The 25041-nt window shown below is 45.3% G+C and overlaps 1 protein-coding gene across 1 annotated transcript in view; it reads left to right on the top strand.

Annotated features, from left to right (window-relative positions):
* Positions 1-22784, top strand: part of LOC124594557 (nuclear receptor subfamily 2 group E member 1-like) — a 49513-nt gene extending 26729 nt beyond the window's left edge. Inside the window, exon 8 of the mRNA XM_047132929.1 lies at positions 22477-22784. Coding sequence (XP_046988885.1) covers positions 22477-22784 — 308 coding nt within the window. The remainder of the gene's footprint in view (positions 1-22476) is intronic.
* Positions 22785-25041: the final 2257 nt, after the last annotated feature.

Below are 25041 nucleotides of genomic sequence, written 5' to 3'. Positions count from 1 at the left end.
CCCCGCACTGAAGCGAACCCTGGATCCACACCTGAGCAGAAGACCGTTTAACTAATGGCCAGTGGTCTAAACGTTCTCCTCTGTAGCTCCCTGTGGACAAAAGATGTGCAAACCGGCGGTCGTCATTATGTACTCGCAGCGACTCTGACACAGGGGTTTTCCACTGCCGTTAGCCGCTAGCCTAATAGCTCGCTACCTGTGGCCGTTGTTCTCCGTAAGAAATGAATCCAGCTACCGTTCAGCCTCAGGCATTCCTCTGTCTTGTTCTAGAGGTTAACGCACTTGTAGATCTACACGGCTTCTCAGAACGAACGATTGTGGTGAGCCCTTTCCGCAGATAGAACGGGGATTTCGGCCAACTTTATACAAAGGCGCTGAGGGCATCGTAGCCATTTGTTGACATATTACCTGCCGGCTATTGTCCCAAGATGTTCGGCGGACGTTTATTGATTTTTGTGGCATTCCACCAGCACAGCTGGCTGGCATTGTTGAAGATTCCCTCTCCATTGCTGGTGACGCACTGCAGTCGAGTCCCCGGGCTGAGAGTGTATCTGCCTGTAGCACCAAAGTCTCGGGGATTTTCCATTGTCATTACCGCTGTGATTCTCCCCTTGTTACCTGCAACGATCGTTTCTTGCGATACGGGAATTCAGGATCCGTTTACCATGAGCTTTTCTTCTTTCTCGTTGAAACTATTGTCATGTTAGTGAATTTGTGTGCCTTCCCTGAACAAACGGGAGCGATAGCTCTCTCCACAGCGAAAACCTGCATAAGAGCGAATATTACTACGTGGTCTGCCTCACAATGGGCATGCTCCGTCACGTCTTAATTCTGTCCCAGACTGCAAAAATCTTTATATCTATGATCCTGGTACTGATGGAGCATTCGGTCATTCGCCCACAGACCTTTCCACGCGTACGTGGTATGCGGTATATTCCCGACATTGCGAGTGGGTTCATTTCGTCCCTTACCGATCTGAGACCTTTAGTCATTTTCTTGTGTTTCTTGGTAATGATTTGAGGAATTGTACAATTATTTCCCCTTGTGTCAATTTTCAATACAAGCTGTGGCCCAGGTCCTCCTCATCCCTCATTATCAGATTTTTTTTCTAGAAAATTTGATGTTGGCATGGAGACCGTTCGGATGTCTTAGGAAGGCGCTTACCTTTACCATGGTTCCATACGACGAGGGTGTCATCCATGTACCTGAGCGACTGTCGTTTAACGGAGTACTGAATATAGTGTCCGCTTTTCGAATTACTCCTTAAAAAAATTGGCAGTCACTGGATTTGACAGACTTGCTATGCAGTTCCTTCCAGCTGTTCCTAGAAATTACCATTTCACATAAAAGTAACCTGACATGCTCCATGCATGGGAACAACTTGATTACTTCATCTGCGAAAAGGGGGACGAATGCACCCTTGGTAGTGTAGCCTTGTAAATAGCGAAACATCTGAACTGACCGGGTTGTTGTTCGGCACAACTTTTCAGTTCATTCTGAACGCATTCATCTCATCCTTGTGCGGTTGCAGCAGCTGCGCCAGATGTTTCGGGAGTTCGTGTTTCGGCTAGCGGTAGTTATGATTTACCGCGGAAGAAGCCCAGTGGAATGTTTGTTTCCAGAAGCGACAAGGCCGGCAGACGGCGGGATCCGAGCCGGATACATCGCACAATCAATTGTCTTGACGTGAAAAGTTCTGATTTGGAGCAGCAACTAAAGAGGACGTAGAGAAAGGGATAATTTGATTTCAGAATACAGTCAACATTGTGTTCATTAGGCATAAAACAAAAGCGCAAAAACCTAGGAGGAAACCGTGGTGTTACGGAAGGAACCAAACCAACTTTCAGGTCAAATGGCTTAGGAAAAGAACAGAGAATTTAAATCGGAATTAGTAATTTGAGACTTTCCAGAATGAGATTTTCACTCCGCAGCGGAGTGTGCGCTGATATGAAACTTCCTGGAAGATTAAAACGGTGTGCCCGACCGAGACTCGCAGGAGAGCGTCTGTAAAGTTTGGAAGGTAGGAGAAGAGGCACTGGCAGAAGTAAAGCTGTGAGTACCGGGCGTGAGTCGTGCTTCGGTAGCTCAGTTGGTAGAGCACTTGCCCGCGAAAGGCAAAGGTCCCGAGTTCGAGTCTCGGTCGGGCACACAGTTTTAATCTGCCAGGAAGTTTCAATTTGAGACTTGCCGTCTAATAAGCTGCAGTGACAGATTACGGGAGCTGTACCTAAAATTGACTGTGGCCATTGTGATTACGTGTTGGTGCCGTGACTGCAGCAGAAAGTTGTTTATTTTTTAACGCTGCCAGTCACAATATTCATTTAACATGATATTATACCTTTCCACAATGTGTTGCTGCTCACCAAGCGATTATTATTGCTTGCATACTACAACAGTTACCAAATGGTTAATTTTAGAGTATTTCAGCAACTTTTGTTTTCATATGTATGTAATAAAAAACATTTGATGAGCAGAAAGACATTCTAGAAACAGCGTTAATTCATTGTATCTATGCACGTTGCACATCTTCTCTTAAACTACTGCCTGCCGGTGTGGCCGGGCGGTTCTAGGCGCTACAGTCTGGAACCGCGCGACCGCTACGGTCGAAGGTTCGAATCCTGCCTCGGGCATGGATGTGTGTGATGTCCTTAGGTTAGTTAGGTTTAAGTAGTTCTAAATTCTAGGGGACTGATGACCTCAGAAGTTAAGTCCCATAGTGCTCAGAGCCATTTGAACCATTTTTGACGCCGCCGAAGTGGCCGTGCGGTTCTACGCGCTGCAGTCTGGAACCGCGACACCGCTACGGTCGCAGGTTCGAATCCTGCCTCGGGCATGGATGTGTGTGATGTCCTTAGGTTAGTTAGGTTTAACTAGTTCTAAGTTCTAGCGGACTAATGACCTCAGAAATTGAGTCCCATAGTGCTCAGAGCCATTTTTGAACCATTTTTGACACTGTGTACTATGTATCAGTAAATTGTGTAGGAAGTCACTATCATTAATGGTGCCTACACTGGTACCTTTTAACATGGTTATACAGAGTTTACAGTAATTAACAGCGAAAACTGATCCAGGTAAAAGTATACGATAACATAAGCAAAGGCCTTCCATTAAATATGCACTAACAAACGAGCCGTTAAGAAGAAATACGAGAAGCGTATTCAACCAAAGACGTCAGTATGAAATATTATCGTAGTTGGTTCAAATGTATTTGAAATGTAAACTTTTTAATCACATCCCCTTCTAATTAGGATCAAATATTACCCATGACCGCGGTTAAAAAGGAGTACACTGCTGCGTCAACAAGTTATAAGGTACGATTTACTGCACACAGGTACCTATTAAAATGTTCCACGTGTGGTCCTCGTATTTTGATGCAATACTACCGTCGTGTCTGTAACAAGTTACGAATTTTTTGAAACACAACCAAATCACGTCCTAATCTTGAAAGAACCGGATAATTCGCTACTCCAGTTATTCAACCGTTTCGACGGGAATGCTGTACACCTTACCTGAGGAATTATTAGAGATAGATTAATCAAGAATTAAGTTCATATGATCCTGCAAGCCGAAGTACAAGCACTAATAGATCCATCCGCATTGAACCGTATTGGTGGGTGAGATGTCGTCTTACAGCAGGAGCAGTTAATTATTTTATACACTGTACACTTGAAACCATTGAGGAAATGTAAATATAAAGCGACATGGACTGCTTTAATTTCAGTTTTTAAATCAGATTACCAAGGTGGGTACTGAGCCTCATTGCTTTCGAATTCGGTTTCGCAGTATTTACCACTGCTCCATCTAAATGCGAAAAGTAAACAGACACGTCCAAAATTACCAAACACGTCGAAGAAAATGATGTACTGAAACATAAGTAGCGCGGATTCAGAAAATATCGTTCTTGTCGAGCATAACCCGCTCTTCATTCACAGGACATCTCTAATTGATTCCATATTTCTAGGTTTCCAGGAGGCATTTGACACATTTCCTGACACGTGCTTCTAACGAATCTGCGTTCCTATGGAACACCGACTCAGTTCTTCTATGAATTCGTGATACTCTGTGAGAAACGTAGCAGTTCGCAGTAACTGACGGGAATCCTTCTAGTGAAACCGATGCAATATGTAGGTTTTTCCAGGGAAGTGTTACAGGTTCTCTTTTGTTCTTAATTAATGAAAATTATTTACGAGACAATCTGAGCAGCTCTCTTAGACTGTCTGCAGATGATACCGTCGTTTGGGGCCCAATAAAGTTATCTGAAGATGAAAACGAATTCAAACTGGTTTAGGCGAAATATCTGTATGGTATGAAAAGTGGCGATTGTCCTTGAAAGACTAAAAAGTATGCAGTGCAGCACACGATTACGAAAAAATCGGTATTACTATTACGAACAACTTAAAGTGGAATTTTTGGAAATTTGTGGTAATGTCTTATGGGATCAAACTGCTGAGGTCATCGGTCCCTAAGCTTACACACTACTTAATCTAACTTTAACTTACGCTAAGGACAACACACACACCATGCCCGAGGGAGGACTCGAATCTCCGACGGGGGAAGCCGCGCGGACCGTGACAAGACTCCGCAGACCGCGCGGCTACTTAAACTGGAATAGTCACATAGAAAATGCTGTGGGGAAGATGAACCAAAGACTGTCTACGGAAGAGACGGCGTACACTACGCTTGTGCGTCCTCTTCTGGACTATGGCTTCGCCGTGAGTGATCCTTAACGGATAGGATCGACAGAGGACATCGAAAAATTTCAAAGAAGGTGGGCTCCTTTTGTATTATCACCAAATAACGGAGAGGGTGTCATGTATGCGATAAGCGAGTTAGGATGGAAATCTTTAAAACAAAGGCGTTTTTCGTTGCGGATGATATCTTTTCATGACAGTGCACTCATCAGCCGGCCGAAGTGGCCGTGCGGTTAAAGGCGCTGCAGTCTGGAACCGCAAGACCGCTACGGTCGCAGGTTCGAATCCTGCCTCGGGCATGGATGTTTGTGACGTCCTTAGGTTAGTTAGGTTTAACTAGTTCTAAGTTCTAGGGGACTAATGACCTCAGCAGTTGAGTCCCATAGTGCTCAGAGCCATTTGAACCATTTTTTTGCACTCATCAGTTTCCTTCTTCGAATGCACAATATTTTCTTGAGTCCTGGAGAAACCACCGTCGTAACAAAATAACAGAAACTGGCGCTATCTTGGAAAGATTTAGACGTTCATTTATCCCATTTGCTATTGGAGAGTGGAATGGTCGAGAAATAATATGAAACTGATTCTATGAACCCCTTCCCAGGCACTAATGCGTGAATTGCAGAGTAGTCATGTAGATGTAAACTTCGTTACCTAAGTACTCAAACATTCGTATAGCTGCAAATTAAACGAATGGAAAAAAGAGTATTATTAGCTTTTGCTTCCAAGATTTCGGTGGCCATTATGTCATACTACCTTTTTGCCCCAGGCTTCACCTGCGTACGTTATGTCACATACATTGTACACACATGCCACATATTTCACATAAATTTGTACTCGTATTTCATCCGTATCTAGCGCATTTCGCCCTTTATTTCCGTCCGAATTGTGAGGCAAATCGTAATTATGCCAGTAACTGACTGTTGTCTCGAGAAGAAGGACTGTCTCTGGCAACTGACTCTCCAGTGTTTTAGACCACGCTACTCGGTAGAGGATGTTATATGTATCTGTAGCATTGATCTTTGGCCCTGAAACACAATGTGGTTGATGTATTGAACAACTCAAATGAGACAGATTGCGCTTCATGCTTTCAAAGTACTTCAGTTCAACTAATTACGAGAAAGAAATAGAAACAGGTAGTTTTCTGAAGTTTCTAGAAGTCACCGTCTGTCATCTTTAGCTGCACCCAACGCGGTAGCAGGCGTATCTTACTTCGAAAAGTGGTTTCAGGAAAATAATGAGTCATGAATATACAAAATTTCATTAAAATTTCTCCTGAAATTCCCAAGTTACGGTTCTACGTCACCCTCTTTTTAACGCCACCATATAGGTGGTAGGTGGTTCTTACCGCACAGAAACCTTCGCACAGCAACTGAACAAAGTTTCGTCATAATCGGATGAATGATATAGGAACGGGCAGACGGAAAAAAATCGGAAAATAAGGAGGCGTTGTGCGACAAAAACGAAAGTTGGTTGACATGTTTCAACATCTGAAAAATGACGTCTATTCCAATTTCGTGCCAGTCGAATAAGAGTGGCGCTATTAGTGCCACTATGCGGATGCATATCAGCTGTTCTTTAAATACACGCTGTAACGGTTGTGAACGTTTTTAAGAATGGCTTTAAGGCCACAAAGACGCCGTACCAACACCTCACTGAGTTTGAACGAGGTCGTTTAACAGGGTTACGAAATGTTTGATGTTCCTTCTCCGATACTGGAGAAGGACTTGGCAGGACTGAGTCACTGTAGATGACTGCTGGCAGCGGTGGTCAATAGAATGTGTGGTCACAAGATCGCGTGTCCCCGGACGAGCACGTGGCGCTACCGAGAGGGTAGACCGTATTGTTCGGCGTATGGCTCTGACGCATCGTAGAGCATCTGCAGCAGTAATTTGAGCAGCAGTTGGCACCACAGTAACAAAACGAACTGTTACAAGTCAATTAATTCAAAAACAGCTCCGAGACAGACGCCCTGTAACATGCATTCCACTGACCCCAAACGACCGCCATTTCGACTTCAATGGTGTCAGTCGTGAGCTCACTGGAGGGCAAGGTCTGTTGTGTTTTATGCTGAAAGCTGGTTCTGCCAGTGACGGCCGTGTGTTGGCTAGGAGGCAGCCAGTTGAAGGCCTCCAACCAACCTGTCTGTGTGCTAGACAAGCTAGACCTCCCCCTTGAGCTACGGTCTGGGGTATGATTTCGTCCGACAATAGCAATACTTTCATAGTTACCATACGCACCCTGACTGCGAAACTGTACGACAGTGTATTGGACCTGTTGTGCTGCCATTCATGAACAGCCTACTGGGGGGTGTTTTCCAAAAGGATAACGCCGACTCACAAAATGGCTCTGAGCACTATGGGACTTAACTTCTGAGGTCATCAGTCGCCTAGAACTTAGCACTACTTAAACCTAACTAACCTAAGGACATCACACATCCATGCCCGAGGCAGGATTCCAACCTGCGACCGTAGCGGTCGCCAGGTTCCAGAGTGTAGCGCCTAGAACCGCTCGGCCACTCCGGCCGGCGCCGGCTCACAATCCACTGTTATAACCCATCGTGCTCTGGAGAGTGTCGGCATGTTGCATTGGCCTGCTAGATCACCAGATCTGTCTACAATCGAGCACATATGCGACATCATCAAATGACAACTGAGGGTCATCGACAAACAACGTTAACCGTCCCTGTACTGACCACCAAGCGCTGCAGGCATGGAACACTATCCCTCAAACTGACATCCGAAACCTTATAGCGCAGTGGATGCACGTTTGCCTGCTAGCATTCAACATTCTGCCTTCTACACCGGTTATTAATTTACCATAATTTTGCATTTACAATGACTTATCTCGCACTTACATTAACCTGCGATCTTGCAATGTTAATCAAATATATTTTAGCTATACAAATGTATTCAGAAAATTTCGTTGCTCTACATTAATTTTTTTAATGTTGCGATTTTTTTGTATCAGCGTATATGGTATTAAGATGTAATGCCAGTGGGAAAGAGATATAAACGGACTGAGTGCCAAATAGGAGGAACAAAGTTAGAGCAGGTGGACGGTTTCAAGTACTTAGGATGGATATTCTCACAGGATGGCAAAATAGTGAGAGAACTGGAAGCGAGGTGTAGCAAAGCTAATGCAGTGAGCGCTCAGCTACGATCTACTCTCTTCTGCAAGAAGGAAGTCAGTACCAAGACTAAGTTATCTGTGCACCGTTCAATCTTTCGACCAACTTTGTTGTATGGGAGCGAAAGCTGGGTGGATTCAGGTTACCTTATCAATAAGGTTGAGGTTACGGATATGAAAGTAGCTAGGATGATTGCAGGTACTAGTAGATGGGAACAATAGCAGGAGGGTATCCACAATGAGGGAATCAAAGAAAAACTGGGAATGAACTCTATAGATGTAGCAGTCAGGGCGAACAGGCCTAGATGGTGGGGTCATGTTACACGCATGGGAGAAGCAAGGTTACCCAAGAGAAGGTACCTGGATTCGGTTAAGAATGATTTTGAAGTAATAGGTTTAACATCAGAAGAGGCACCAATGTTAGCACTGAATAGGGGATCATGAAGGAATTTTATAAGAGGGACTATGCTCGAGACTGAACGCTGAAAGGCACAATCAGTCTTACGTGATGATGATGATGATGATGATGAGTGTATATTAGATTATCATACTTTGCCAGATTGGGTTCTAGGATGATTGGGTTCTAGGATGATTGCAGGTACTAGTAGATGGGAACAATAGCAGGAGGGTATTCACAATGAGGGAATCAAAGAAAAACTGGGAATGAACTCTATAGATGTAGCAGTCAGAGCGAACAGGCCTAGATGGTAGGGTCATGTTACACGCATGGGAGAAGCAAGGTTACCCAAGAGAAGGTACCTGGATTCGGTTAAGAATGATTTTGAAGTAATAGGTTTAACATCAGAAGAGGCACCAATGTTAGCACTGAATAGGGGATCATGAAGGAATTTTATAAGAGGGACTATGCTCGAGACTGAACGCTGAAAGGCACAATCAGTCTTACATGATGATGATGATGATGATGAGTGTATATTAGATTATCATACTTTGCCAGATTGGGTTCTAGCGTTGGTTCAGTGGACACCCGCTGTGCGACCGCGCGGAGCCGTCATCGCGCGCCAGTTTATTTTGACACTCGGCATTGTCCTGACCGCGAGGAGGCCGGCCTGCCTCCTGCGGACCCTGACACACGCGTTCACAAAGCTAGCCGAGTGTCGGCGCAAGTAGGAGCTGAGAGCCAGCCAGCCAGACGTGGGTCCGTCGAGGGAATTCCAGGGCCCGCTGCCGGCGCTGCTTGTTTGCGAAAAGCAGCGTCGGCGCGCCTTGTGCCGCGGGTCGGATTAGCAGACGCGTCGCTGGTCAAAGCCCCGCCCAAGGCCGCCGCCGACAGATCTGCCCGATCGCCGCTCTCGCTAATGGCCAGCCAGGCCCCTACCTGCCGCCTCGCCGCCAACTCCGGCCGTCTGCTCTGGAGCAGCTCCGTGCCTCCACGTCACAGGGGGTCTGCACACGCTTACACACACACACACACACACACACACACACACACACAGACGAATACAAAAATATTCCTACAACCGACGACTCGTCACTTCAGGGTACTTTGATCGGTCCGCCGCTGTTGGCGATATATGGGTATACATCAGCAGCGTTCGATAAATAATGAAACACCTTTTTTTGGCGAGTTTCGGTTTAAAAAAAAGGCAGAATTGGTTGTAAGATGTCGCGGAATATTCCTGCTTCAGCCCCTATAGTTTCATGAAGTTCACATGGGTGAGGATGCTACACTACTGGTCATTAAAATTGCTACACCAAGAAGAAATGCAGATGATAAACGGGTATCCGTTGGACAAATATATTATACTAGAACTGACATGTGATTACATTTTCACGCAATTTCCGTGCATAGATCCTGAGAAATCAGTACCCAGAACAACCACCTCTGGCCGTAATAACGGCCTTGATACGCCTGGGCATTGAGTCAAACAGAGCCTGGATGGTGTGTAAAGGTACAACTGCCCATGTACCTTCAACACGATACCACAGTTCATCAAGAGTAGTGACTGGCGTATTGTGACGAGCCAGTTGCTCGGCCACCACTGACCAGACGTTTTCAATTGGTGAGACATCTGGAGAATGTGCTGGCCAGAGCAGCAGTCGAACATTTTCTGTATCCAGAAAGGCCAGCACAGGACCTGCAGCATGCGGTCGTGCATCATCCTGCTGAAATGTAGGGTTTTTCAGGGATCGAATGAACGGTAGAGCCACGGGTCGTAGCACATCTGAAATGTAACGTCCACTGTTCAAAGTGCCGTCAATGCGTACAAGAGGTCACCGAGACGCGTAACCAATGGCACTCCATACCATCACGCCGGGTGATACGCCAGTATGGCGATGACGAATACACGCTTCCAATGTGCGTTCACCGCGATGTCGCCAAACACGGATGCGACAATCATGATGCTCTATAAAGAACCTGGATTGATCCGAAAAAATGACGTTTTGCCATTCGTGCACCCAGGTTCGTCGTTGAGTACACCATCGCAGGCGCTCCTGTCTGTGATGCAGCGTCAAGGGTAACCGCAGCCATGGTCTCCGAGCTGATAGTGCATGCTGCTACAAACGTCGTCGAACTGTTCGTGCAGATTGTTGTTGTCTTGCAAACGTCCCCATCTGTTGACTCAGGGATCGAGACGTGGCTGCACAATCCGTTACAGCCATGTCGATAAGATGCCTGTCATCTCGACTGCTAGTAATACGAGGCCGTTGAGATCCAACACGGCGTTCCGTATTACCCTCCTGAACCCACCGATTCCATATTCTGCTGACAGTCATTGGATATCGACCAATGCGAGCAGCAATGTCGCGAAACCGCAATCGCGATAGGCTACAATCCGACCTTTATCAAAGTCGGAAACGTGATGGTACGCATTTCACCTCCTTACATGAGGCATCGCAACAACGTTTCACCAGGCAACGCCTGTCAACTGAGGTTTATGTATGAGAAATCGGTTGGAGACTTTCCTCATGTCAGCACGTTGTAGGTGTCGCCAATGGCGCAAACCTTGTGTGAATGCTCTGAAAAGCTAATCATTTGCATATCACAGCATCTTCTCCCTGTCGGTTAAATTTCGCGTCTGTAGCACGTCATCTTCGTGGTGTAGCAATTTTAATGGCCAGTAGTGTATGTTTCGGTGATTTGTATTATTAATAGACGGGGAGAAGGTTTATTAAAACCTTCGAATTTGCAAGTGATTGGTTGTTTACTATTTCTACTAGAAGCTTTTTGCTATTTGTTTTATCTCTTCTACCTTCAGAATTTCAAAGACTGTAAGTCAGCCGGAGTGGCCAAGCGGTTCTAGGCCCTACAGTCTGGAACCGCGGGACCGCTACGTTCGCAGGTTCGAATACTGCCTCGGGCATAGATGCGCGTGATGTCCTTAGGTTAGTTAGGTTTAAGTACTACGTTCTAGGGGACTGATGACCTCAAAAGTTAAGTCCCATAGTCCTCAGAGCCATTTGAACCACTTTGAAAGACTGTATTCCAGTCGGCACTGTCAAATGCTTTGTCTAAATTTACAAGTGCAGTAAATGTAGGTCTGACCTTCTTCAGTCTGTTGTCTAAGGTAAGTCGTCGGGCTATAGCAACTCTAATGTGATATGCAGTTTCGACTCACTCATACTCACGGGTATCGATCGATTAAATCACTTGCACGGCAGGCAGACCTGTGGCGCGTCGTTCGAAGCAGATATCGTTAGGCGGGCAGTGCACACTGTAGCAGAGCGTGAGTGGGGCCCATTGTGTTTGCTGGCGGCGGGCACTTGTCTCAGGGGACCGTTACTCGCTACAGCCCGAGGCGGCTTGTTTCCTCGCTCTGAGAGCCCACCAGCTCACCAGCTGCCTCCTCTGCGCCAGCGAGGGTCCTTACCGCCGCCCGACAAGCACCACGCCCGGAGCTACTCCAGGAGGGCGCAAGTGGGACGTGACGCGATGCGGGCGACCATCTTACGAGCTCCCGCCTCACACCACCTCCGCGATTTTTGCCTGCTCAACACACTAACACAGCCATGTGCCCAAAACGGCGTCCTGCAAACTACGCCCTGTGAAATTTGCGCCTAGAAAATGTCGAGGAAAGCTGCATTAATTCTTCCCGTTCTAGCTCCACAACTTCCCCCCCCCCCCCCCCAGATACTCTAGACTAGGGATACACAGGGTGGTCAGAAACAGTATGACAACAGCCTTGATTTTGCTAATAGTAATTCTTAAGAAAGAAATCTGATGCGTTGCGCCATTTCTGAGTTAATCAGGATTGAAGTTAGCCCGCCGAGCCGTTGCGCGCGAAAATTCGTCTGGCCTCCAGAGACGGTGTCGCCAAACTTGTTCTTCGTTTGGTTTCCTAAAACCGAACAAGAGAGCGGTGCAAAAATTGGTCATGGGATGGCACTAAGCATCGAACTCGAGCCAAACGCTGAGCAGTCTTGTGTGCTATGATCAACGCTAAGAGAATAACTGACACTGATTATTGTATCTGGAGAGCCGATTGAATTTGCGCGCGCAACGACCTGATTGTCTAACTTCGATGCTAATTAACTCGGAAACGGCTCAAAGTATCGATTATTTTTTTAACAGTTATTTCTACGCACAACGTACCCTAAAGCCGTCGTCACACGGACCGTGCATCCGAACGTTGATCGTTGAGCGTGGCGAGTTTCTGACGTCATAGCGTGGAATAGCACGTTCGGAGTCTTTCCGAACGTGTAGAGCAATATCTGGCATGTCAGATATTCTGAGCGTGCTTCTGAGCGTTGACCAATGAGATGACACAACGCCACCTACGTCACACGCACGCCGTCTCTCTTCAGTACAGAATTGTGAGGCGCCATATTGGCATTCATTTCAAGCCTATATGTATATATGCCGTTTATGAAGACCAGAAAATTGAGAATCACTGGAAAACCCGTTGTTAACTGTGTGATTCGTTCCACTAAAATAATGAGAAACGTAATATTCGTGGCAAAAGAATTATTGTAACTTGCGTATTATGGGAGTAGGCTATTTGAAGGCAGAGATACACTGAAGATCCACCTGAAACGCATTGTTCTTGGTACAATTTGTTATAATTAAATTTAAATTAGTAACATACCTACGATTAAGGTTTTCAGCAAGGGGTAACATACTATGATTAGAAACAAGGGATGCGTTGTTGGCTTACGCCGCGCGGGATTGCCCGAGCGGTCTGAGCGCTGCAGTCATGGACCGTGCGGCTGGTCCCGGAGGAGGTTCGAGTCCTCCCTCGTTTATGGGTGTGTGTGTTTGTCCTTAGGATAATTTAGGTTAAGTAGTGTGTAAGCTTAGGGACTGTTGACCTTAGCAGTTAAGTCCCACAAGATTTCACACAGATTTTAGCCGGCACTGTAGCTCAGCGTGCTCGATCAGAGAGCCGGTTGGGCTTTGTAATAAAAAAACTGAGTGGAAGGATCAACAAACGAACTTGACCGGATGTCATGTGACGTCCGCAACGACCAAACACAACGATCAACAACTGAGTAGAATCACCGTCTTGTAGTGAGTTGTTTGTCGGGGCGGTGGTTCGCGTCTAGACACTTCCAAATTTTTTTCCCCTAACATTCGCGTTTATATTAGGTTCTGATACTTTATTATTAGTTTAATATAACTATATACTATAATATTTGATGTTATGTAAATATAAGTTCACCTTTTTTTGAGGGGTGACTTTGTTCGATTGGCTTAATCTACTAGGCAGCTTGTGCTACTTGTATAAAGATATTTTGATCCTTTTTCTTTTACGCTTCGTAATTCACATATTGCAAAGATTCTGCTACTGGGTAGGAACAGTGATCAAGTAAGACTCACCTTGGGGTTTTACTAAAATGTGGGAATGATGAAATAATAAACATTATTTATTATTCTCATGCGGAGAAGTATTCCAAATTTGTACCGCACTGTTTGTAATGGAACTTCTATAAGCCTGTGTCCTTATTGATTGGACATGGTACTTTCCTTTTCGTAGACGATGGAGGAAATGTGCGTTTTAATAGAGCTAACGTGGGAATTTTACGCGCTCCCGTTGAGTAAACAGTGTGATTTACGAACTAGAAACATCCCTCAACTGTCGCTGGAGTGCGTTGCGATCGCGTATACCACGTTGGGGCCCACGTACCGTATGCACGAGTCGCATCGTTCCCAAGCGTTCAGCAGCACATTGAACCTCCCACGCTCAACGTTAACGTTCGACAGCACGGTCCGTGTGCCGACGGCTTAAGGCACCCATACAAGCTTTGCAGATTATTTCCGGCCAACACTGTGTAACGGACGATCAAAAAGTTTTAATCCAAAGGCCATGCAGTCCACAATCAGTAAACCAATCAGGCAAAAATAGCCGTGAGCGTTGAGGCAATCATCCCGCCAACACCTCACGCTGGAGATACCTGCTTGGTATACTTGGCATGCCCTTCTGCATGAAGAAGACCGTAACTGCCTGCTAGACACCCTCGTCTAACAGGAATCGCCCACCCTTCAAGAGCCTTTTTAAGGACCGAAGGCTTGATAATCGTATTGAGAGAGGTCAGGACTCAAGTTTGCGTAACTTCTGTGTTACGACGTTCGCGATATGGGAAGTGCGCTATCCTACAGCAGCAGCATCCCTTATGCAGTTTTCTCGAACGTTTCGCCTCAATTGTGGGCAGAGTTGCGCATTAATGTTCGCCAGTGATGGAGACAGCAGGTTTCTTGAATGGATGAGGCTACGCTCCCACATTGCCGGCGTCTTCTGTCGAATCTTGACCAGCAGATGCTAGTCTTCATTCTCCGCTGAAGGTTTACTGGAGTCTGTCCTGTAGCAGAGCACGTTCGTCCTCCTTCGACGCATTTGGTGATAACTTCCCCTTAGTTCACGTTTCCGCACGAATGCCGCGCCGGCCGGAGTGGCCGTGCGGTTCTAGGCGCTACAGTCTGGAGCCGAGCGACCGCTCCGGTCGCAGGTTCGAAACCTGCCTCGGGCATGGATGTGTGTGATGTCCTTAGGTAAGTTAGGTTTAATTAGTTCTAAGTTATAGGCAACTGATGACCTCAGCCCGCATCTCGTGGTCGTGCGGTAGCGTTGTCGCTTCCCACGCCCGGGTTCCCGGGTTCGATTCCCGGCGGGGTCAGGGATTTTCTCTGCCTCGTGATGGCTGGGTGTTGTGTGCTGTCCTTAGGTTAGTTAGGTTTAAGTAGTTCTAAGTTCTAGGGGACTTATGACCACAGCAGTTGAGTCCCATAGTGCTCAGAGCCATTTTTTTTGATGACCTCAGAAGTTAAGTCGCATAGCGCTCAGAGCCAACGAATGCCGCACTGATCCCTTACCTCCATGTAGGTGCTTATATACTCCCATCGGAGTTGCGCTATATTGCGTGTACGGTGCAGCAACACCCTCAAACGGGAACTTTTCGATCTGCCATTGAGCTCTTAGAAATTCGACGTCTCTTACTTTATCGTCCTCTTCTATGGCTGAGTCAGTCCGACATTCTTTTAAGCGAGCGTCATCCGGAACTCCACAATAACCCTCTTTTTAACTAAGCACCTTTCATTCTTTGGTCTTCAGCATTCCTCGGCAATAAGTTTTTTGAACAGTGCCAGATCACAGTCGCGTCAACTCCTGTTCTCTTTAAAATACACGAGTAACTTTCATCATCGTGGCCATGGCTTACTCATTATTACTAAACTGTGATCTGAGCGTTTATCAGATGATAGTTACGCCTTACAATCGAGTACGCACTATTTTATTTCGAAATCTGTATCTGACCAAGATGTAATCAGCTGCAACCTTCCTATGTCTCCAGGACTCGTACAAGTATATCTCCTCTTCCTCCCCCTCCTCATTCGCCTGCAAGTATTGAACAGCTCAAATTTATTGCAGAACTCAGTGTTACTCTTCCTCCTTTCTCATCCCTAGTACCAAGCCCATATTCTCCCATATCTTTTTCTTCTTTTCCTTTCCCTACTAGCGACCGCGTTCCAATCCTCAACAATTACTAGATTACCATCTCCTTTTATACCTCTTGAATTACTCGTTTAATGTCGTCATATTTTCCATCCTGTTTGTTCTGCTTCCGACGTCGGCATATATACCTGAACTACCGTTGTTGGCGTTCATTTGCTGTCGAATCGGACGAGAACAACCCAGTCACTAAACTGTTCACATTAAGTCGTCCTCAACCCTGCCGTCCTATTCATAACGAACCCTACTTCCGTTTTATCACTTTGTCCTGCTGCTGATATTACCCTGCGTAGATCTAACAAAAAGCCCTTAACTTCCTTCCATTACATTTCAGTGACCCACACTATGTCCAGATTGACCCTTTGCATTTCCCTTTCTTGCTTTCCTAGATTCGCTACCACACTCTGCCCTTCGATTCACTGAATGTCACCCTTTCATCGGTTTTTCAAATAGTTCAAATGGCTCTGAGCACTATGCGACTCAATTTCTGAGGTCATCAGTCGCCTAGAACTCAGAACTAATTAAACCTAACTAACCTAAGGACATCACACACATCCATGCCCGAGGCAGGATTCGAACCTGCGACCGTAGCGGTCGCGCGGTTCCAGACTGAAGCGCCTTTAACCGCACGGCCACACCGGCCGGCTCGGTTTTTCAATCTTTCTTCCATGTCTGCTGATGGAGATCGGAATGTTGGACTAATCGGAATCTTTTGCCAATTGAGACATGATCACGAAAGTTTTCCAGTTGCAGGACACATGTCCTGTAGACGCACATCGGGTGTCTGTGCTACAGTGATTTCTACTGTCTTTTGCATTCGCATGCCGTTGATCATTGCTGATTCCTCCGCCTTGTACTGGAAGTTTCCAACCTCAGTCAGTTTTGTTGGCTACTAACTAGCTGGATAGCTGGCGTTGCCCGGTTATTCATTCACTACGATTTTAAATCAGGTAGGAAAGAGAATTAAATCTATCTACTGTGCAAAAACATAGCTACTTTATTTGCATATTTTTGTAAAGAATAAATATAGTAAGCAGATTATAAAGTAACATAAATTACAGATTCAACTTGGCACAGTACATATTGATTTGCTGTCATTCTTACAAGGGAACCTCCCCATCGCACCCCCCTCAGATTTAGTTATAAGTTGGCACAGTGGATAGACCTTAAAAAACTGAACACAGATCAATCGAGAAAGCAGGAAGAAGTTGTGTGGAACTATGAAAAAAATAAGCAAAATATACAAACTGAGTAGTCCATGGACAAGATAGGCAACATCAAGGCTAATGTGAGCTCAGGAGTGCCGTGGTCTCGTGGTTAGCGTGAGCAGCTGCGGCACGAGAGGTACTGGGTTCAAACCTTCCCTCGAGTTAAAGTTTACTTTTTTATTTTCGCAAAGTTATGATCTGTCCGTTCGTTCATTGACGTCTCTGTTCACTGTAATTAGTTTAGTGTCTGGTTTTTGCGACCGCACCGACAAACCGTGCGATTAGTAGACGAAAGGACGTGCCTCTCCAATGGGAACCGAAAACATTTCATCGCAAGGTCATAGGTCAACCGATTCCTCCGCAGGAAAACACGTCTGATGTATTCTATTCGACACTGGTGACGGCATGTGCGTCACGTGACAGGAATATGTTGTCGACCCACCTTACTTGTACACTTGGCAAATGGGTAAAAAGATTCTTCTACCTTTCCCGATTTAGGTTTTCTTGCGGACGTGATAATCAATCCCAAAAAAAGTGATCGCATCGTACGGACAGATAATGATTGTCTGAAAATAAAAAATTAAATTTTTCACTCGAGGGAAGACTTGAACCAAGGACTTCTCGTTCGGCAGCTGCTCACGCTAAACACGGGACCACCGCGCTCTTAAGCGCAGGTTGGCCTTGGTATTGCCTGTCCAGTGCATGGACTACTCAGTTTCTATATTTTGCTTTTTTTTCATAGTTCCACACAACTTCTTCCTGTTTTCTCGATTGATCTGTATTTAGTTTTTCAAGGCCTGTCCACTGTGCCAACTTATAACTAAATCTGAGGGGGGTGCGATGGGGAGATTCCCTTGTTAGCAGAGAGAAATATTCAGACTTCGAGTGTATCCGAAGGAAGTAGTGCAGAACCGTTACTTTTCACAAGATACATACACATGTAAAGGATCTAAAGGACAACGTCGGATGTTCCGTGATGCCATCTGAAGATGATGGTTCTACGCAAACAGAAATCGCAACGGTAGAAAACCGCAGCGAAGTGAAGGAGATACACCCAAAGATCGACACTTGGTGCAGGGACTGGCAGTTATCCTTCAGCATAAGCAAATATAATGTACTGCGCAACAACAGCTGCAAGCAGACACAACCATTCAGTTTATGGGAGCATGCTTGTGGAGCAATTTGAAATGACACGATCACAAAATCGATCCAGGTAAGGGAGATGCCAGACTGATAATGTTTGCATGAACCCTCAGGCGTTTTAATCCGCCCATGAAATAGCTTACGAAACCATCTTTCCAGAGATACCTGAATGGATTCCATACCAGAAGGGAATGGCAGCGGAAATAAACAGCAGCGTGTTTTCTTACAGAATCGTTTAGTAAGCACGAAAGTGTCATGGAGATGGTCATACAGTTCCAGTTGTTGACGCTACAAGAGACATCAACAATAACAGTGTGGATTACTACTCAAATCCCGGGAGTAAGCGCTCCTAGAAGAGTCAAGCAATATATTGCCTCTTCCTACATACGTCTCACGTACAGGTAAAATCAGAGATATTTGAGCTGGCACAGAGGGCACTAACAATCTTTCTTTCAGTGGACAGTTCGCGACTGAAACAAGAAAGCGGAAACTGGGAGTGCTACACAAAGTACATCCCACCCCACACACTAAGATTGTTTGCGGAGTTCCTATGTGCATGTAAATGTAATGTCTGGAAAATTATACAATTGGTAATGGACACTCCCTAGCATTCTGTGGGAGTGGGGCGGGAATGTGAAGGAAGCTGAATATAAAAATAGTCGAAAACTCACTACATTACTGTAAAATTCACAATTTTCATCATTTTTCGGTGACAATCACGCAGACGTTTAACTCGTAGGGGATGGAATGACAGTATAAAGGGCGTAAGACTGTAACCGTTGGGGTCCTGTACTCAAACGTTTGGATCAGCTGGCATCACAACTTTCATCAGTTGGCCCTGGAATACCGGATATTATAGACACGACATTAATATTCGTCGTTTTGGAATTTTTATGTCAGAACCTTCCCACCTCCATCCCGCTACAGCCCCGAGCGCGGTATGTCATTCCAGTTATCAGCAATCACCTTAACGACTCCAGAATTCATGAGGATTGATTCCGTGCAAATAATTCCATCCGAATAATTATGCTCCGACCGTGATGTAATCGAGGACAGGAAGGTGGTCAGCATTGGTCGTAGTATCAGCTGTGTTTCATTACAGATCTAGATTTCAGCTAAAAGAGCAGCTTTCATCAGTGCTTTATACGAACTACCATTGTCACCCCCACCATAAATTGTTGTTCCACCATGTTTTACGATGGTTGTTTCAACACATTGGCATCTAGTTTCCTATACAATAAAAAATATTTGATTAACATTGGTTTTTCATCTGTTAATTTTGTAGCCTCTAGCTGAAATTCTCCATTATTTTTGGTCGTATACGCAAACGCATTTTCACTCCAACAAAAATAAACAGAAGTAGCACACGAAATATATGGAACCGAAGACTATAAGTTTTCCAGTCTAGCACCATATAGGAAGGACGTGTCACTACTATGAAAATCGATAAACTTTCGATGGACGATTAATTCATTCCGTCCACTTACCGTGGAGGATATCTGCTGCAGAAAGCCCACTGAGATAGCTGGCACCTTGAACTATGTCGTATTTAGGTCCGTTAAGTACTGTCCAAGGACAATATCTGCCAAAGAAAGACACATCAGCGCGAACTGATCAAGGATGAGAAACCATGCACGGTAAACTTCATCACCATTCACTCCGTTCTCTTCTTCCAGTATTTACAACAGTATGCTCTTGATGAACGCCCACCAGTGTAAACGGCTGCGAGCAGAGATATCTGCCACCTTAAATTGTGTTAGCAGGCAATCAGTTGGTTGAGCCCCGTGCTTCCCGAGGACGACATCTCCTGAATGAACCACTAGGGTGAACAGAGAGAGTGACACGGGTGGAACTGCATATCACCTCAGTCATTCTTCGCTCTCAGTGCCCAAGTGTTGTGACAGGTTGTCACAAATGAACTGACTTCTCAGCAGGTGATAAATGATATGATTACTGCACACGCAAAATGTAAGAATTGCAATGTATTTACAGTCAACAGTTATCTTTTCTTATACAACTTCTTTGTTGTGACAGTGGGTCAAAGCACTTCTGGCGAAGAAGACTGTCCTAGGGAATACACGTCGAAACACTGTTCAATAGACACTCTATCTCGTAGCACTGTTCAAAGATAAAAGTTCACTGACATATGCAAGGACTTGCAGATCAACCTGAAGAGTCTAACTGGTTGTCTGTAACTCTGTTGTCGCCGCACACGGTACTCTTCTCGCTGTTGGATGTGGACTAGGCCGTGACTAGAAGTTACGTAGCCTGGGGCAGAACCGACATCTCGTGTCTGTGTGTCGGACAAATTCTCGACAGGCCGCCAACGGAGACGCGGACAACTTCTGTGGGCGTGTGTTACTATTTCCGTCGCATTGGTGTGGGCAGCGATTCTCCGAGAGCAAGGACCATCTTCACGGTGTCGACAGTACTCGCCAGTGCTACGTCTATTCACTACACAACACAAAGGACGATATCTCCTGAACGAAGTGTGTACCGCTTTAGGGTGTTATCCCTGGCACATTACACTAAATCATCATTCAGTCAATTCCCGAAAGAAGTCCCATCCGAGAGAGATACCTGCCACTTAAAGCTACGTCACCACCCAGTCCTTTCTCCGATTCCAGTGCTTTCCAAGGATGATAATATAACACCCCCATGCTTCCCGGTATTTGCGAAATTACAAGTTGACAATGACCGTGAATGATGAATTTTGACCCGCGTCGGGATAAGGCACTCGAATCCGAAGTAAATAATGATTATTCCGTGGGAAACAGGAGACGTTATAACTTGATCGTTATTGAATGAGTAATTTCATTCAATAACGATCGGTAAATGAAATAATGGGAATAATTTGGAAATAAATTTTGCTAGTGGAAATTTTGCCGAAAGAAATGATTAAGTTGTAAAAGCAATTAAAAAATCGGTCGCCAGCTCAACAGATGAGCGACAGCACTGTTAAATACGTGAATGATTGTGTCAAAAATAAAGTTTACCTGTTTGTAGCGTAGCAGGTGGAGCGGGAACTTTTACGTAAGTGCTGTGTCAGGCTCAGTAGTCATATAAATCAATGTCATAACAATCTAACTACACTTATTTTGTTCATAATTTGTCAGCTAAGTGCAATGCTGACAACACAGATAATTATCTATAGAGATTTTGAATAATGGACTGTCATTCTGTCTTTAAAATTAGGTACGTTGCACAGTTTAATCTACTGATAATGAAATACATTGCCAATAATTGATTAACTATGTTTTGAATGATAATAAGTCATTAATTGGGGGATTTTCAGGTGGAATAAGCTTTATAGTTTCATGAAATATCCTTCAATTAACTTCAGCTGAATATGCATTGAAATAAATCTTAATAATCAAATTTATTACTTCAGTCTATTATAAAGTTACTACGGTTGGCGTAAGCTTATTAAGTGCAACAATTAACTACGATAACCAGTCTGAAATTTACTCTTCACCGTCTATGCAAATAATTTGATAATTAACATATTTTCTCTTGATAATGGCGTGACACACTCGGTTCAATAGGGTAAGGATTGGAAGGAACCTACTTGGTGTTATTGTCGGGTGGAATGTAACTGCGACACTTCGATTATAGTGCTTGTTATTCATTGTTCAACTTCAGAGAAAAGCACAGTCACTGGCAAGCCTTCGACAATTTTATCCTACGAAAATTACGTAGATCTTACTTCCCTCGTTGTCGGTGGATCGACGGAAGTCCACGGCAGTGACACAATGTGGCATCGAGCTTTTACTGTTGCGACTTGGGCCCACAGTGAGCTTCACATTTAAGTCCTCGTTTCTTCAGCACTATGCCCATTAATTCGTAGTAACTTGCCCGGCCATGCTTCCAGATATGCCGACCATTACTTTCCCGTCGTACTTAGATCCACACACTAGCCGTCAGATGTAACACAGTTAGGACTAGCAGCACTCGACTGTACGTCTTACTCCGCGAGCACGGCGTCACTGCTACTACTACCCGCTGGCGCGCTCCCGCGCCCAGAGGCATGATATAACAATCTCTCTGATTTCAACGTTAACTAAATATGCCCTGACTTGCCAGTGTTAAATATTACATAATTTAAACATAGTATTTACAATACATTTTTACACTAGACAATACATCGTATACAAACAGTTTCATGTGTTAAGTAAGCGAAAAAATTCATAGCAAGGACTGAGTTGTAGCGTCACAATACTTCCTCAATAAAAGTCCACCGCGGTGACCAGCCTTAGGTTCAGAGACTTTAGGGTCAGAGACCTTGCATCTTTCAATTCGTTCTGCGATGCCGATCTACGACACCGCTATGCCCTTGTCAGTTTAGACATAAGCCACCAGTAGTCGATTGCGAGAGAGTGTAACCAGTGGTCCGCGTGTGTGTTGCAGTGCTGGAGACCCCGGGCCGGCGGCTGGAGGCTCCAGAGGCGGTGTGCGCGCAGCAGGAGGCGCAGCAGCGCGCGCTGGGCCGCTACACCGCCCTCGCCAGGCCTCAGCAGCCCTTCCGGCTGGGGAAGCTACTGCTGCTGCTACCCGCCGTCCGCCAGGTGGCGCCCGACACCATCGAGGAGCTTTTCTTCCGCTCCACCATCGGCAACATCCCCATCCACCGCATCATCTGCGACATGTACCGCACCGGCGCCGGCGCCGACCCCGCCGTCCCACACACTCTGCCCGCAGCCTCTCCGGAGCTCTGACGTCAGCCGCCGCAGTGGGGAAGCCCGTACCATTTGCAGCGACGCCACCACGGCGCTAGAGGCTAGCATCTCGCCTCCGTCCCAAGACTGTAAATGTATCGGTCGTGCGGACCACAACGATACTACAAGACCTGCTTCGTTGCTAAACAGTTGACCCAGGTGCACGTTACGACCGCTACTCGGTATCACGTGTGTGGAAACTTTCCTCATGCGGCCATCAAACTACTGATGTTACGCGGATATGCACTGCAATCGAAGCTCCAAGAAAGTATAGCCGAACAATATATTTCTCAAGATAGTTCCTTCCAAGAACGACTTAATGAAAAAATTTTGTCTTTACATCTTACACTACTACAAAGAAAAACTCATACCGTCCGATTAACGCTCTCCTTTAGATAGAGTGAGGCGCGTAAATTGATCGCATCAAGTAAATTTTGACTCGTTAAATTTGACGACGACATGTCATTTGGACAGGTCGGATATTGTGTAACATTTCAACTTGCCGTAAAGCCGATGTCATGGTTGTGTGAAACACATGAATTGTAATTTACAATCAAATGGCGACAAATTTCTTTCAGAAAATGCTCTTTAAAGATTGCGATTTCTCTCCGCCCAGAGCGGCGTAAAACCAGTCCGCTTGTTATGTCCTGCATGTTTCGTCCGTTGTGCATCATCTGGCTTCCAAGGTGGTGGAAATCCTTAACTTTGTCTGGTTTGTGGTCCCCAGTTTTGATGTTAGGTTGGTCGCTAATCTCATTTTCGGTACTCGCCACAGCTTTCGCCTTTCTTCGATTTACTCTCAATCTTTATTCTGTACTCGTAAGACTGTTCGTTCCAGTCATCACGCCCTGTAATTATTCTTCACTTTCACTGATGGTAGCTATGTCATTAACGAATGTTATCATTGATATCCTTTCAGCTTGAATTTAAGTCCCACACTGGAAGCTAATTTTGTTTGTGTCATTGGTTCTTCGATGTATCGAACAATAGGAGTGAAAGACACTACTCCTGTCTTACATCCTTTTTAATGTGACCACTTCGCTCTTGGTCTTCCTTTTTTTATTACTCTCTCTTGGTTCTTGCAGCCTTACGCTGTAAAATTGTAGTCAGTTCCCAAAATGGCCTTCAGACTCAAAACCAAACGCCAAAGAAAAAGAAAAATACCCGTTCAACCTCCCAGACTTAATTTCTTTGTGATTTTCCTAAATCGCTTCAGGCGAACTCTAGAGTGGTTCCTTTGAAAGATCACGGTCCGTTTCTACGTTTGTATCTATATGACTACTTTGCATTTCCCACTTTAGTGCCTGGCACAGGATTCACCGAAACATATACTTCTGAAGGAACAGACACCATATCCATGTAAGTATATAGTTCTGGCAATACCGGCCATGACCTTCTTCTTCTGTGCGGATGCACACATATTCCCCGAATTCTTACAGGACTTGGAAGAATGTCTTCCACGAGTAATGCGTGTGTTGGGGTGGGACACTACGAATGTAGTGTGTGGACATACAAGGTGAGAATGTGGGTCTCACTGGAGGCGTGCGCAAGATAGTCCCTGCAGTAGCACTATCCTCTGTGCCATCGGTGGCTCAGATGGATAGAGCGTCTGCCATGCAAGTACGAGACCCAGGGTTCGAGTCCTGGTCGGGGCACACATTGTCACCTGTCTCCGTTGATATATATCAACGCCCGTCAACAGCTGCAGGTATTAACATAATTCTAATTTCACCGAAACATGTCTCATTCTATTTCTCTGCCGCTCCACTCATAAACATCATGCGGAGAAATCGAACACTTCAGTATTTGTGTGCGAGCTCTGATTACTCTTACTACGACGATGATTTCTCCCCGTTTATGTGGGCATCAACAAAATATTTTGGCATCCGAAGGAGAAAATTCGAGATTGAAATTTCGTGAAAAAATTTCATTGCAACGAAAAACGCCTTTGTTTTAACTATTGGCCGTCCATATCAGTGACATTTTCTACATCTACATCTACATCCACATGTATATAGATATTCCGGAAGCCACCGTCCCTTGCGTGGCGGAGGATACATTTTACCACTACTTGTCATTTCCCTTCCTGTTTCACTCGAAAATAGAGCGGGGGAAAAACAACTGTCTGTACGCCTCCGTATGAATCCTAATTTCTCATATCTTATCTTCGTGTGTTGGCGGCAGTCAGTTTCATAAGCCGGTTCTGCAAATTTTCTCAATAGCGTTTCCCGAAAAGAACATCGCCTTCCCTCCTGGG

Source organism: Schistocerca americana, chromosome 2 (genome assembly GCF_021461395.2).
Source record: "Schistocerca americana isolate TAMUIC-IGC-003095 chromosome 2, iqSchAmer2.1, whole genome shotgun sequence".
In the NCBI taxonomy this organism is placed as follows: domain Eukaryota; kingdom Metazoa; phylum Arthropoda; class Insecta; order Orthoptera; family Acrididae; genus Schistocerca; species Schistocerca americana.
This window is presented reverse-complemented; position numbering and strand designations above follow the sequence as displayed.